Source organism: Mchenga conophoros, linkage group LG20, assembly GCF_057382185.1.
Source record: "Mchenga conophoros isolate Kocher_MC1m ecotype Shallow Benthic linkage group LG20, M_conophoros_male_GT1.1, whole genome shotgun sequence".
NCBI lineage: Eukaryota > Metazoa > Chordata > Actinopteri > Cichliformes > Cichlidae > Mchenga > Mchenga conophoros.
Window position 1 is genome coordinate 1,465,312 of NC_140545.1, and position 15,976 is coordinate 1,481,287.

The 15,976-nt window shown below is 42.8% G+C and overlaps 1 protein-coding gene across 7 annotated transcripts in view; it reads left to right on the forward strand.

The window, feature by feature from the left end:
* The window catches only part of nav1a (neuron navigator 1a), an 84,923-nt gene that overhangs the window by 50,278 nt on the left and 18,669 nt on the right, over positions 1-15,976 (forward strand). For all 7 annotated transcript variants that reach the window (XM_085260796.1, XM_085260798.1, XM_085260799.1 and 4 more), the window contains 2 exons: positions 10,770-10,908; positions 14,185-14,488. In XM_085260796.1, coding sequence (XP_085116922.1) covers positions 10,770-10,908; positions 14,185-14,488 — 443 coding nt within the window. The remainder of the gene's footprint in view (positions 1-10,769; positions 10,909-14,184; positions 14,489-15,976) is intronic.

Below are 15,976 nucleotides of genomic sequence, written 5' to 3' on the forward strand. Positions count from 1 at the left end.
GTAGGCAGAGGAGGAAGAATATATTTTAAATAGGATTGCTTCTTGTGTAGAGGCCCTCTGAAAATTTACTTGGAAATCTGTACCAATTGTTCTGGCTGAGGCATTGGTAACCCTGTTGAGACACAATCCTTTTTCACTTGAACACAGACTCATATCACGCTGACATCGTAGTTCCTACATGTGTGTGACTTTTCAAACATCTTGAACCCCGTCTCATTGCAGCAATAATTCTTCATGCTTGTTTAAGTTGTTTTCTTTGACATTAGCCGCTTTGTCACTCATTTTCAGTCCAGTCCTTATACCAGACATTTTCAGAGGCATGTTGCTTTATTTGATAAGCAAGTTAAGACTGGCCTATGAATTGATCAGTCATAAATGATGCTCGTAACCCAAGAGATGAACCAGTTTTGTGTCTACACATCTCTACACAGACAGCTCTTGGACAGACATATCTTGGCATGGTATGTAGTGTGTGCATAAAACCTCTGAGGAAACTGGACAAGTGGAGGACAAAAGAAGAAATGGCAGGCTCAACAATATCTACAGTAGAAGAACAGTATCGCAAAGCCTCATTAGAAATGATCTCAGTGGAAGTGTGGCTGTCAAAAACCCATTCTTCAAGAAGGTCAACTGGGAGAAAAGGCTGAGGTGTGCCAAAGTACAAAAACTGGACTGAAAATCAGAGGTAACAGGGCTTATAAAGGGATGAAACCACATCTGATAGTTTTAGTTCATATCCACATCAGTATGCAGAGAGGAGGTCAGGAGAGAGGTGCAACAGTGAGTGTCTGTAGCTATCTATGAACCCCAGTGGAGATCTTGAAAAATTGATAGAAACATACCATCAGATTTTGATCCACCATACGACACCATCTGGAAAGAGGAACGCTATCAGTCATGGATTGAACTTCCCAGTGCTCACGCTGTTGAAGCAGTGTGGGATCATCTCGACAGAGAATGAAACAGAAGGCGGCCAATGTCCAAAGAAGAGCTTTGAATGTTCTTCAAGAAGCCTGGAGAACTGACGAGAAGGGACAAGGAAGCCTGCCCAAGAGATTTCATACTGTGTTGAAGAATAAACACTGGCTCTAAAGCTTGTTAGAAATGTACAAACGCTGCTGCTTCTCTATGCAAGTTTACACATTTCAGTAAATCACTACAGCCTTCTTCCATTTTTCCAGCACAATGTAAAGAAATGACGGGTGGCTCGAGACTTTTCCTCAGTCCTGACATTGTAGCAGGATGGTTTTAACACGTAGCGCTGCAGACATTTGATCTTATCACCCTTTCTGTAAATGAATACCAAACTTTCACTATGCGGTTTCTCAGTTGCTATCACTGTTTGTGCAGTGTTGTCCCTTCCCAGAACCAACGGTTAGCAGGTATCATATTTCAGTGTTTGTTGTCAGTGCTTTTGTTTTTGGCAGGTTTGAGTTGTTTTAGCTCTTCTTCTTGTCTGTTGCCTGGTTTAAGTTCCTCCATGCTGTGTTACTTGACAATATTTTCCGTTGATCAGAGGGCAGTTGCCAGTGGAAATGCTTTTGCATGTATGTGTTTGTGCTTTCTGCTCATGTCTGTGGCACCATCTTTTGCACAGCTGCTTCAAGTTAAGAGTAACCTGTAGGAAGCGTGCTTCATTCAAAAGTAGTACCACCCTCTCCTTCTCTTCCTCCGTTGCCTTCCCTTCCGCTCTCTCACTAGTCCCCCTATTTCAAACCAAAACATCCCCGTGCGCCGTTATTTCACAGCCGTTAAGTCAGCTGACATGTCTGGAGGGAGGCCTGAGGTAATTCTACCCCAGGATCCAACCCCTGTCCTGGGCCTCTGCGTGCTGGGGTTCCCCTTATGAGCTCCTCCCTGGTTCTCAGCCATTCAGTTGGGGCTGGGAAGTGCTCCACACTGCACCCCAGACTGAACTACTTATGAAGGTGATTTAAAAGGCCACCTTATCCCAGGAGTGCTGTCCCTCTTTTGCTTCCTGTTGTCTTGTGAAGAAGAGAAGGACGGTCAGAGGTTATTTGGTCAAAAGAAAGCTCGCGTTCAATATTCTTTTACTAAACACTCTCTGACCCGTTTTGTTCCGCTCTCTACATGAGGAACACAAGAACACTTTGGGGAGAAGTTGTTTAAACTTCCCCCCATTCTTGCTGAGCAGTTATATGAAATATGTTTCAATTAGTCAGTGCACTGTTTTTATCTGCACTGTTTTTATCTGCACTGTTTTTATCTGCACTGCATTCAAATCCCTAAAGCCACTTTTTTCAGACGCAGGTCCAGTAATGTTCCTTTTTTAACCCTGTGTAGGACGACTAAGGAGATGACAGACAATAGTTGATCTCTTGCCTTTCAAGGAATCATCTTCACACTTCTCCTAGCTCCTACTCTTTTCCTTTTTGGGGCTGATAGCACGAGGAGCTCAAGATGACCCTGTCGGTTTCAACATGAGCAGTCACACGATTTTTTTTTTTTATTCTTCTTAGCCGTATATGAAGGTTGAAGCTATCTACTGTTTCAAATGTCCTGTTTTATTTCACCAGGGCTGAAAAAGTGCAGAGCCAGCTCAACTCTCAAATGCAGTGTGTTGAACTCTGAGAAAACTTTATCCATTCTGGGGAGGTCATAAGGACAGACGAGATGCAGAGATACATTTGCTGTCTGAGGAGGATTTTGCTGAAGCAGTTCCCCCTTTTTTAAACTGTTTCTGTCCATCCATCTCCACCTCCCTACACTCAGGGAAAAAAAGAAAATAAAAATTCATGGGGAAGGATTTCTGATGCTTCCAATCGCTTTTCCCGAGCCTTTTCCATCCAGAACATCCAAGCATTTGTAGAATGTGTCCCTCATCTTTGCAAGGAAAAACAATAGCAGTCTGAGAGTGCCTGCCTTTGCCAACGCTCAAAAATCTCTCCAAACCATCCATGGATTGAATCTCTGGATCAATTTGCTTTATATTAAAATGTTAAAGAATGCTTCCAAAAATACACACATCGAGATTCAGATCTGGATCAAGTCCAGGGGTTACTTCTAAGTCGAGTCACACCCTATAACATTCCACCTTCATAACTTTCTAATCCAAACGACAAAGAAACAAACGGAATAAATCCTGATAAAATCCTTTGACTGTAAAATGTTGATGTAGCTCAATAATCTTTTATACACAGACACACCTTGAGACAGTAACACACACCCAGGCTGTCTTTGTTCAACCCTCAGTAGATCAGAGACTTTACTGGCTACCACCACGCACATCTGACAGCTAGTTCAAGCTCCAGTCAGGTAGGGGGTGTGTGTGTGTGTGTGTGTGTGTGTGTGTGTGTGTGTGTGTGTGTGTGTGTGTGTGTGTGTGTGTGTGTGTGTGTGTGTGTGTGTGTGTGTGTGTGTGTCCTAACCCCTTTGGCCATTGCTGTCAGCTTTATGCCTGTCAAAGGCATAAAAGGATTCCTCTTCTGCATTGGCCATTTAGGGATGTGACCTCCTATTTCTTTCCATGGTCACACGCATATAGATAGATAGAGATATATATGTGTACCTTTAGCTGGGACCTCTGGCTTGCTCTGATCCTGGTGGTGCATGGAATTAGCAGTAATTATGAGCTCATTAACTCCAGCCTGTTCTGTAATCCCCTTTAAAGCCCAGATACTGCAGTTTCTTTGTCTATGTGGATGCGTGTGTCCAAGCAGCTATCACACACACAGTATGCCACTCCACATCATGAAAACAGGACAAAGAGGAAATGATAAATAATACTGGAGACTTACTTTCTCTATTCAGTATTTAGCCAAAGACGGGCTGCTTGCACAATCTAGTTTTTAATTGGGTCTTGTCAGTGACTTACTGTGAGTGTTTAACACTACAACACAACGGAGAACCTGCACTCAGCAGCTAATTAAAAGCCACTTTTAATGACAGATTTATTGTTAATTACTTTACAAGTGCCTCAACTCCCAGACAACAACATGACATTGTTAAAAAATGGCAGAGGCATTTTATTTATAGGTACGAGGTAATGTCAGGACATCACGTGGCATGTAGGGCTTCTTTTATAAGAACATAGCATGACTCCAGAATGCAGCAGATGGCTTATCATTAATAAAGGTAACTAGTGCAATAACCAGTAAGACTGCATCTTGAGTAGAATTATTGGTAATGTGAAGCTACAGCATGTCTGTAATGAGTGGATATTCACGCCATGCTAAATCTGTATGGCTTTATGTGTCAGAGGATCTTGAAGCTGTCAGGCTATAGTAAGAGCCTTGCCTGCAGAGCGAAGTCTTTATGGCCCTATATGGTGCTGCAGTGATGGATTATCCGATGGCAAACGCAGCATGTTAGGAACCTTTGTAGTCCGTCGAGTGTTTTAAAGGTTAAGCCAGCCAAGATGAATCTGTGCTCTCAGTCTGTGCTTTTTAAAACTATTTCTGTTGGAAAATTATTATTGTACTGCCGGGCTATGATATGCTTTGTTCCAATAAGGTACTTCACAGATCTGTGTGTGTGTGTGTGTGTGTGTGTGTGCGCGCGTGCGCTTGTTTCCTGGTGATAAGCTGCTGAAGTGGTCCAGGGACACATATTGTAGGCCATCTGTGCACAGCAACCACAGTCTTCCTTTTTTCCTCTTATCAGGTAGATTCCCAGCGTCACATCTTTGGTGGCAGGTCATGCATGCAGTCAGCCTGATTTTTATTGCAAAATTTCTCACACTTGAATCTTCCATCCATCATTTAAGATTTCTTTCTCACACGGTCAGAGCCACCGTAGCTACGCTCGAGATATGAAACGCTGATACACTGACACTGGGTGGGGCCAGTCATGCTGGTTTTTCTGGAAGTGAGTCATTGTGTTTTGCGGCAGTGTGTGTGGGTATGTGTTTATACTAGTTTGATTGTGGGTATTTGTGCGAAAACAGTCAGTTGGGTTTAACATGTCCTGTTTAACTTGTACAGACACAAACTGTACCGGATGCCACAGCAGACAGTGAGCTGCTAATGATGAATAGCTTGTTCTCTTTTGGGTTAATCCTTTTCTTTTTCTCGTCAGCTTTTGTCTGTCTAACTTTATGAACCTACACCTGCTGCTCCTGCTCTTCAGGCTGATCTGACCTGTATCTTCCAACTCTGAGCTGCACAGAGAGAGACGCACGGGCAAAGCATCACGCCCAGTTACCATCGCTCATCAGTCATAGCCTCACATATTTAAACTTTAGAGAATGTAATGCCTTCAACAGCCCTTTCATGCTTGCCCCCTCTGGTTTCTTAGCTGACTGCCCAGTGCCAGTCTGGCAGTGCCCCACTTTCCATTTGTCTGAAAATGCATCACTTTGACCAAGAACAGGTCTGATTTAGCCATTTTGGGTTTTGACATGTGACTCTGTTCATTTTTAATAGGAATGGAAAGTTCCAGTCCACCGAGGGACTGCAGAAACATTTTCCATGCATTTACACAAGCGGTGGAGACAGTGTGCAAATATCACCCTGGATAAGACGTGTTTAAGCCCATGAGGGAACAAAAAGTTGAACCATTATATTCAAACTGCATCTGTGTTATATTAGTCATAAGCTCTTGAGTCATTTTTGTGTTCTTTTCCCAAGCTGACACCTTCCAACTGATTCCTGTCTCCTTATCTTATCTGCTAAAATGTGGTCCGGCTGGTTTGTTAGACACTTCCCTCCAGCTCCCAATGGGCCTCGCTGCTTTTTATTTATCGGCTACATTGACAGTACGAAGCATTCATAATAATTTCATGTTGCTTCTTCAGTGTAATGTCTGCTTTTGTTGCAGTGTAATTAGATAACGGCATTTTGTTGTCGACTTGCTGTTTGCTTTGGTGCAGCTGAACTACTGCAGACAAAGCAGCAAAGTCAAAAATTAAAGTTTAGCTGCTCCCGACACAGGATCAGCAAATATTTATCGAGATGAAAACCTTAACATCGCACCATTTCTGTTGGCTCTGTCGGGACTTCAACTCCCAGCAAGCACTGCTCTTAAAAACAGCCAAAGCTGCTTTGTCTCTACATTTGTCTCACTGACTTTTTTTCCTCCTCCTCTCACTCAAGATAGCGGACAAATGAGTGGGACAGGAGATGAGACCAGGGGAAGAGAGTGCAAAGCTCTTATAAGGAGCGGCAAAAAAGACCATTCACATAGAGATGAGAGCAATTAGCTCCATAGTCTGAATAGAGGGGTTCAAGGGTGGGTGTGTGTGTGGGAGGGGGGATGCAGAAGCCTCTTAATAAAAGCTGGCTATTTAACTCAGCAGCAACTATTCAGCTATTCTCTTGATAGCTTGTGAGGCTTAGTGTTTGTGTGGGTGTGCCGGTCATCTATGCAGAAAACGAGGCACAAAGAAATCATGTTTCTGTGAAAGGAGGATGTTGTTTACAGTGACCACCATGACTTTTATTTATGCAGCACATGACAGACAAATATCCAAACCATTTAAATGACTGTAAATGCTTGAAAAGTTCTCGCTTTACAGAAGATGATAACATTTCTCTGGACAGACCACAGGCTGCAGAGTTGCCTCACTGTGGCTTCTCCTGTCAGGGTGAGTACAGCAGGAAACCACAGCTGGCTCGAGAGGACGTGCACAGCGTGTCCATGTGATGTAGTCGTTACTCTGCCCGGTGCTTTGGCTTGCACATGACTCAAATTGTCAGGTGGAGGTGAAGAAGGAGCTTAATCAAGCACAACTCAACTTAATAGACATTTATTGCAGCCTAATTGAATCAGCATTGATATTCATTTTGCTCACAGTGTTACTGTTGCAGGATACCATTGTTCAATATCTTGACCACTGTGCTTCCCACCAGCTGTGTTCTTGAAGCCTGGGATCAGTTTGGAAGTCACAAAAAACCAAATTTCTTTAGCGTAATAGGCGAGACATCGCCATTTTTGCATTCATTCGGTTTTATATAAGCATACTAAGAGTTATCATTTGTTACATATTGGTGGAAATTGTAACATTTCTAGTGTTACCTTGCTTGCGAGAGGAACATAGTTAACTGTAGTTAACAGATAATTAAAATAAAAAGAGCCGTTACAGGCAAGTGGCATGACTAAAGCAGCGCTTCCTGCTCAGCACTAATCTGTAAAAGTGTTGATGTAAATGAAGGGGGTGCTAATATCCCTCAGTCTCTGCAGCTGCTGATGGTGAATGTACAAAGATAAGGCGGAGGGAGGAAAGATTATGAGTGTGAGATGATCCTCTTCACTGAGTGCATCATGTCCTGAGAAGCTGAGGAAGTTTTAAGCATTAACAGCTCTTCTCTTTCCACTAAAGGCCCTGTCTTTTATACGTGTCCTTTCAGTTCTTTCTTCTCTCTGCACACGCCACTTTACCCGCTTCTCTTGGAGTGTCTTTGTATTTCAGACCGCTCTTTTCAAGTTCAGGTTTCATTACATTGAACTTTTAAAAAGAGAGAGAGGTGCAGCTACTTAGAAGTTTTGACTTGGAAATAAAAAAAATGTTTCATATCTATAACTAGAGATAGATATAGGTAGGTATGTATGTGTGTGTGTCTTTTATTTTTGGCATCGTAAAGAAAAGCTTTCAGTAGAGAGTCTCTGTTAATATCTGTTATAGAGTTGAAAGTTTCATTTTTCAGCAGCTTGTAACTTTCCACAATCAAGATAAAACTTCTTCTTTTTTAAATTAAATCATCAGCTTCAAATTTTATTTACTTCTACACTGCATATAGTGCATTTAATGAATGCTTTTGGTAAAGTTCAACCTCTGACCTTGCCTCGCTTTTCTGTGGGTTTGTATTTCCATATCTGTCAGCTGAGTGACACCAAACCCAGCACTGGCTGTGTTTGTTCTGTTTTCTGGCACGTCTGAATTATTCACCATAGAGGTGTGTTATCTTTCAGTGAAGCGCTGGTGGACAAGCCGATAGCTTGAAGCGAATAATGGGATATGAAGGACAGCCTAGCGTTTCCCGAGAGCTACAGATGGTTAACCACAGCTGTCTATCTAAAAATGTTTGCGTTTCAGCAGTGAGCTTTTTTTAATACCTTGATTTCCTGGAGGAACATTTTGCAGTTAATTGGCAGCAAGTCAGTAACATGACTGGTTATAAAAAGACCTTAGAGAGGCAGAGTTCCTCAGAAGCAAAGATGGGCCAAGAGTAAACTATGTGTTCTTACAGAAGACTGAATATCTCATCTACGGTACATAATATCATTAAAGAATCAGAGAATCTGTAGAAATCGCTGCAGGCAAGGGACAGGGCTGAAAGTCAGTGTATGGCCTCAGGAGCACTTCCAGAAATCACTGTGAATACAGTCTGCCGTGCAATCCACAAATGCCAAATCCACAAGCACCAAAGCTGTTTCAAAATGGACTGTGGCTAAGTGGAAAACTTTTCTGTTGTCAGATGAGTTGAAATTTGTACAACAGCGTGGCTTGGCCTGCGTGCAGTCCACAACGAGGAGAGCACAAAGGTCTGTGGCTAACATCTGGAAGACTATTCCACTTTTTTTTAAATGTTGTCTTGTGCAAAGGGAAACATAAATTTTTGTGCAAAATTTGGCAGTTTGATAGTCCAATAAGTTTTCTTTTTTTCTTATTATTTAAAAAAAAAAAGGAAGAATATATACAATCTCTGTACAAATTCATCTCAAATAACATCTGAATCAAAATTAGACGTCCTGGGTGGCACAGGGTTGCCTGAGTTGCCTCACAGCAAGCAGATTCTCAGGCTGGTTTTCTGCCTGCATGCTTTCCCCCGGCCTCCTCCCACGTTCTGAGCTGTTAGATTATTTGGTGATTCTCAGTTGGCCGTGGGGGTGGATGCAATATAGATAAAGCACTTAAGTGCATAGAATGAAGTGCTGTTTGAATATGTGTGAACAGGTGAAGTGGAATACTTGGAGTTGTCACTAAAATTAGAAATACACCATATAAGTGCCATAAAATGCTTTTAAATGTGAAAATGCACCAAAATCCATCAGTGCATTGTTGTTTCTTTCTTTCTGTTTTCTTAACAGTAACATTTGCTTTGCTTTTGCTGCGTTTCCCATCGAGCCACAAAGTATCGGTCAGATCTCTGGATGTGTCTGACTCAATCTTAAACTTGCCCTTAATCTTACAGCGGCATATAGACAGCAGCATGACAGCCACTCTCACTGGAAAATCTGATCTGCTTTTCTTTGTATCCAAGATATCCACGGGCCAGACGGGGAGGGCTTTCCATTTTGCCCCACTCCCTCTCACCCCCACCACCATCTCCCTGAGGGTACAGTGTGACCCATACAGGCACCCAACTGGAAGGATCATACCGCTTCCTTTGCCTACACCACCCCCTGCACCCCGTTATATCTGTCCTTGTTAGCCCATCACTGCCCACTTAACTTGTTTTACGTTATTACATGACATCAGTCTTACTTATTGACCTTAATAAGAGGAAAAATCGAACCCGTATACTTCCTAAACATGGCCTATTTCATGTATACGAGCACATGAATCTATAAGCTGCCGATTCAATTGTATCTCACGTACGTGAAACTCATAGTGTCAGCATTATCTGAAGTTGAAATAACTTTAAAGTTGGATGTTTGTGGATTTTTTTTATTATACCTAAATAAAGCAAGAACCACCCACAACCTCTCTGTCACACAGGAAGGCTTTTCACTGGGAAAAGAGACAGCGAGGTAGATTTCTGACAGGACTTCATATTTCTGATGCAGTCCTGTATGCACTCGTGGGTGCATGCATCTTCTTCAGTGCTATTTTTGTGTGTGTGGGTTGAGATGATGTGATGACGAGTGCTCCAGATTTCAGTTGGCCAAATGTTTCAGTGCAAAAGTTGGGTATTTAGAGCAGACGGTGCTCTAAATAAGGTTTCTGTCGCTCTGAACATTTAATCAAAAGACAAATTAAGAGACACAGAGCTGAATGAGCCCAACCTCAGGTGGTAACCGAGCTGATGGAGCTTTGGTAGTTGATGCGATAAATGGATTCAAGGCGATACCAGTGAACTGACACAGATTGCTTTCTTTCTGTTGAATGTGTGATACATGATTGGCCTTACAGGGGCAGACGGTAAACCACCGCACAGACTTGGAATGGTTTGCTATCTTGATCAAGGACACTTTGATAAAAGTGGAGGCTTGATGCCTCGGGGACTTAAACTCTGGCTGACCAGGTGAAGGAGACCAGCCCACATTTGTGAAACAAAAATAGGAGCGCAGCGTTTAACCTAGTTATTGTAGCACAGTCACAGACTTGCACTTAATAAAGAAAAGCTTTTGTAACGATGATGAAATGATCACACCTTTGATCACAGATGATGGTGTCTTTAAATGATGGGCTCCTTTATCACACTGTTCACAAGCACTTCTTAACTGACACAGCAGCTGTGCTCGTTTAGAATGAAAGTCACCTAAAAATGTCAGGACAACTTGTGGTAAAAAAGAAAAGTGACGCATATTTTAAAGTGCAAGACAGTAGAAATAAACCCCGTCTGTTTTAACATTACAAAATTGATGTTTATTATATATATTTAGAAGAGACAGGGTTCATTTTTCTCTTATTACATATGGCTTCATACGGTTATTTCATGTAAAAACTATTGAATCCTTTACTGGAGCTATTTTCAAAGTGTCTGCAAATATTGTCTTTAAAACAGTTTTTATATTACTTTTGTTTACTGTTGCTGTACGCTAGGAAATCCAGATCCTCTTCTCTTTTTATTTTAAGCATTTAAGAAGGGAATTACTTTACACATTAATGTTAGCTGACATATTTTCCTTGTCATGATCTCTTTTAGTTGGGATGAGAGCAGCTCCATCAGCAGTGGACTGAGTGACGGTTCAGACAACCTGAGCTCTGAAGAGTTCAACACAAGTCCCACTCTCAACTCTCTTCCTACCACTCCCATTGGCTCCCGCAGAAACTCAAGCATTGTGGTGAGTGACACACAAACACACAAAATAGAGACGCGCAACTGTTTGACACAGACGGACAAGAAGTGCGTGCACTGATTACAGTAGTATTGATTAAGCTGTTAATCCACAAAGGTATTGAATGCACACACTTTGTCAGTGTACAGAGGACACACACACACACACACACACACACACACACACACACGCAGGCAGCAGGACCCTGGCATCACAGACAAAGCCTGATTAGTTATTCTGCACACGCCCATAATATCTGTCACATCTGCAGCAATCAAAGTTTGCCGCAAACTCACTGCACTGCTCCGTGGCGTCTCTCTTTTCATTACATATATATGAAGATGTGTATATTTTCAGAAATGTTTGAGCTTAAGAAGTGCTCACTTGTTAAAAGCTGAATTTTTCAGATACATTAGGAACATGTTCAACTAGTGGAGGAGTGTCAAATTCAGTTTGGGTGGAAAAAGACAACCTATTAAATGTGTCCTTTCTTTTAGGCTAACCAACAACTAGCTAGTGTACTAATCTGTAATAATTTTAGGTATTCTAAAAATCTTTTAAGTATTGTACTCAAATTATGAGCTAAAATAGTAAGATGCTCATTGCTAGCTACGATTTTAAATCCACTGGATCGAGCCGATTCTGTAGTTGTGGCTTAGTTCAGTGGTATATTCAGCTTGGAGGTAGAAGTAACTGTTGTGAGTGATCGTGGTTGTTCACGCTATGCATTTATATGCTGTATGTTTGCTGCAGTCCTTAGAATTTATTGCGGTGATGGAAGCATTTGGGACCAATGACCTCTGCTTAAAATCCTGTTTACAGCCTGGCTGAGTTCGTCAAGATCCATCTGTAGCTGTATGGGTTCCAACTCTGTGTGTGTGTGTGTGTGTGTGTGTGTGTGTGTGTGTGTGTGTGTGTGTGTGTGTGTCCCCGAGTGTCTGATTTAGGTCACACCTCCGCAGTGTGGTTTATGTGACTGAAGTGGTGGGTTTTTAGAGGGAGCGAGACAGCGAGCGAGACAGAGGGAATCAGTGTAACCATAGCAACCAAAGTGCAGGGATGCTGAGAGCAGAGGCTTTGTCTTTACCCATATACTGTAGGACAGGTCTAAAGCGAAGCCATCTGCACATACACACACATACAAGCAGGGCCATCTGCAGTCCTGCATCCGGGCCAGCGAGGCGGAAGAACCGGGGCGCCTCCCTCCACGCCTAATTGCAAGAGTCATAGCAACCATTACACCCCATGGCATCATTACCATGGCAACCAGCCATCACCCATCGTCATGCACCCCACATTGTATAATGCACATGCTCCGTGCCTTCTCTGCATTCTCAGCTGATGCGTTTCTCTTGGTCTTTGTGTCCCATTTCTCTGTCTCCCTGTCTCCTCTCCATCACTGCATCCTGTCCTTGTTTGTTGCTGTTGTTTTTAATTTCCTTAAAGACAAAGGCAAATCCATCCCTCATCTCCCTCCTACATATTGTATAACATCCTGAGCAGAGGCATGGGGGCGGTAGAGAAAGATAATCTAGGAAAGGGGGCACAAAGAGAGACTGTGCAGAGTTAGGCTGTATTATATGTAGGTAGTAGAAAAACCTGGAACAAGACCTCAAGTTAATGCAGTTTTTCCTCATGCCTTTGTGTATTTGTGCATGCTCCTGTCTGCCTCACTGTCTGCCTGTTTGTCTGTTAATCATTTGGTCACAGCTATCTGACCAGATGTGTATCTCACCCGCACTACCCCATCTTTCAATAAACAAGGAATGTGTGTGAGGAAATGACAGTGTTTTATCAGCGAGGTCTTTCAAACAGGATACACACGTGTGTGTATACAACACACAGTCAGGCCGAGCTCCTCCTCGTGTCATGCAAACCTGCCCATGGGGTCTATTGGTTTTAATAAAAAATGGAATTCAGCATGAGTCCTCATGAGAATCAGGTGCAATGTCCCAAACACACTCTCTCTCACAGAAACACACTTTCTAATCCGTTGTGCAACTGGCGACCTCCTGCAGCGGGAGAATAATCTGTAAAAAGTGCTGTTGTCATAAACCTTCACACACAATAGACCTTGGTTTTACAACGGCCTGATTTCCACGTGTCCTTTAGTTTGACATTTGACATTCTCATAGTTACGCAGTGTTGTCTACTTTCTTTGTGTAGATATGTTTTGGGGTTTTTGTTTTTAGCAGTTTCTGTTCCAGCCGTCTCAGTCCACTTCTCCTTTTGAAGTTTTTAAACAGAGCTTACAATAGGATTTAGACGGAGGAGACGAGACATCCATATGTCGTTGGGTTGACGGAGTTGTGCACTGTCTGCTCAAAGGGCTTTAAGATGAGGCGAAGTGTGTGGATCTGTCTGAACGTCACATTTCTCCTTTTTGCAACCAGTAATGCACCTTCTAAGAGGTCCTTCACTCCAGTGTACCAAGCCTATTTTTCACAGTAGTTGCAAGAGGAGGTTTAGTCTGAAGGACTAGGTAAAGGAGTAAGGTTCTTTAAAACTGGTGTCAACTTGGGTTTAATGTTTAACTTACTCTTCAGTTTTATTCATATTTATTACACAGCACCAAATCATAACAACAGTTGCCTCCAGGCGTGTGTTATGTGTTACATTGTCCACCAAAACTACCTAAAAACATGTAACAACTGCCAAAATGCATATAATAGTTAAAATGTGAAAGTGTAGCTTGATATGATTCCACACACAGCAGATTTTTCTATCATCAGTTCTTTACACATAGGCTCAAATGGACACTACACAGGCTTTAGGGTAGAGAACCGTGTGAGTTTAATATCCAGTCTGACTGCTAGAAAGCTGCAGGGCCGTGGTACATATCTGAAGACCAGAAACATGACAGTTACATGTAAAAAGCACGACAGGCCATGCATTGGGCCAATTATCCATGTGCAGTTTTCTGAATAGATTTAGCTTGTGAGGCATCTTTACTCTATTTTGTGGGATCTATTTTTTCATTTTACTGTCTTTACATTTAAAACCATGTTGTTGTCTCTTATTTTTTTCATATTTAAAAGTGTGACATGACGCAAATGTGGGTTTTTTATATATATTTCTTTTCCAAACCAGCTTTCAGACGATCAAAACGCTCATAGATGAGCCTCAGAAGCGTAAAATTGGCAGCGCAAATGACTCAAACCTGCTAGATAGGGAAAGTAATTGCTGTGTACGTGTTCTGTTGGTCAGACTGCACGTGCTGGCTATCCAGACTTTTTTTGACGCAGTGTCTCAAAGCATGTGTCTGTCTCTTCTCTACTCTAGATGCGTACAGATGCAGAGAAGAGATCTCTAGTGGAGAGCGGCCTGTCCTGGGACTCCGATGATAACAAACCCAGCCGCAAGAGCCAGGGCAGCAGCATCTACGATACAGGAAGCCTCAAGTCCGAATCCGCTAATAAATGGAAGAAAACCCGGCCGCAAGGGGAGGGGCCGGAAGGTGGGAAGGGTGAGCTGAGAAAACCTCAAACCCTGGGTCAAGGAAATGTGTTGAAGAAAGGAAGAAACCCACCTGTGGGAGTCACTTCCCCAATCACACACACCTCTCAAACTGGGCTGAAAGTGGCAGGTGAGTGGCAAAACACAAATACAGTGTGTGAAAAGTCTAGAACATATAGTTTTACTTGAAATGTTTCTTAACCTGACACGTCTCTCAGGCTGTCTTTAAATAGTCCTTTCTCTCTCTCACTCACACAGTCACAGACACACTCTGTTTCTGTCACACACTTTCATCCACAGCTGCAGCCCACCCTCCGGGCCTTTAGAAAGTGGTGCCATGTATCAAACACCCATCACCACCCACACCCTTGCTGCCTGCCAGCCAGTGACTAACACACACACCACACACTGACCAGCAGTGTTTTTCTTCCTATAGCTTCTTCCTAGCCAAGCGTTATTTTTGTGTTGAACAGAGATAATTTATAGTGCTAAAATAAGGGCCTTTATAAGAGCGCGTGTGCTTCTAATAATGTGTGCTGTGAGTGCAGCCATGACTGAGATTGTGCCAGCCTTAAAGACTGTCACCCATCACACTTAACACACACTCGCACAGAAAGAGCACAATGGTAGGGATTGTGCAGCTGCCTTTTGGGCACACCATCTGTGTGTTGTTTATGTATGCACACGCATGCACACGCACAGACTTGCACACATATAGACAACCGAAACAGCAGGATATTAGTTGCGGTGTTATGTGCCAGTCCAGATAGCCAGGGGTCTGTGTAAACAGTCCTGTTTCTGTGGAACGGTGGTGCGTTTGCACTGCCAGCTGTTGAAATGACAGATGTGTTGAACTCGCCTGTGATCTTTGTGCCAGGCTGTTATTGTTATCGATGTCAGCAGTATGAATCTGCTATCTGCTCGATGCGCCACCGAGTGTGAGGCTGTAATAAATCAGGCGGTGAAGTCGAACAAAAACAGATTTGGAAAAAAAAAGTTTGTTGTTGCTTGTCGGTGTGCGGAGAAGCTCCGGGGTTTAGTCACATGAGAAGCAGTCATTCTTAGAGTTTCACAGAGCGCAGTCTATTGCTGAGGCTAGGAGGGTGCTGTGCGTCACGGTGTGTGCGCCCCGTTTGTTATGCGTCTGCATTTTTGTGGAATTGTAGGAGACGCAGAGTGTGTGACTCTGAAGAAGCGACAGCATGTTGGGATGAGCAGTGTGATGCACTTCCATACTATCTCTGTCTCCTCCATGTGTCTGTGTACAGCACAGACCATACTTTTAGTAAGTGCAGAAGATAAAACAGCAGCTAAAGATCATTTTAAGTGTCATTTCAGCTGCTGATTATTTGTATGAGACAGTTGTAAGCAAATAGTTCAGAGAGGGTCTAATTTGTCAGTGACCTACCCGTGTTATCCATAAAACTGACGTCATATCACATGTGCTCTGTTCGCTCCCGTTCTCTCATATTGCACTTTTGCAGGAGCTACTTCTCAGAAAGTAAACATCTCCTTTACTGTGTCATCTCTAAAAATAAGACGGTGCGTTGAAACTGTGAAGTGCTCACAGATGAAGTTGTGAATTGTCTCCGCATGACTGATATAGAAATGAAGACTT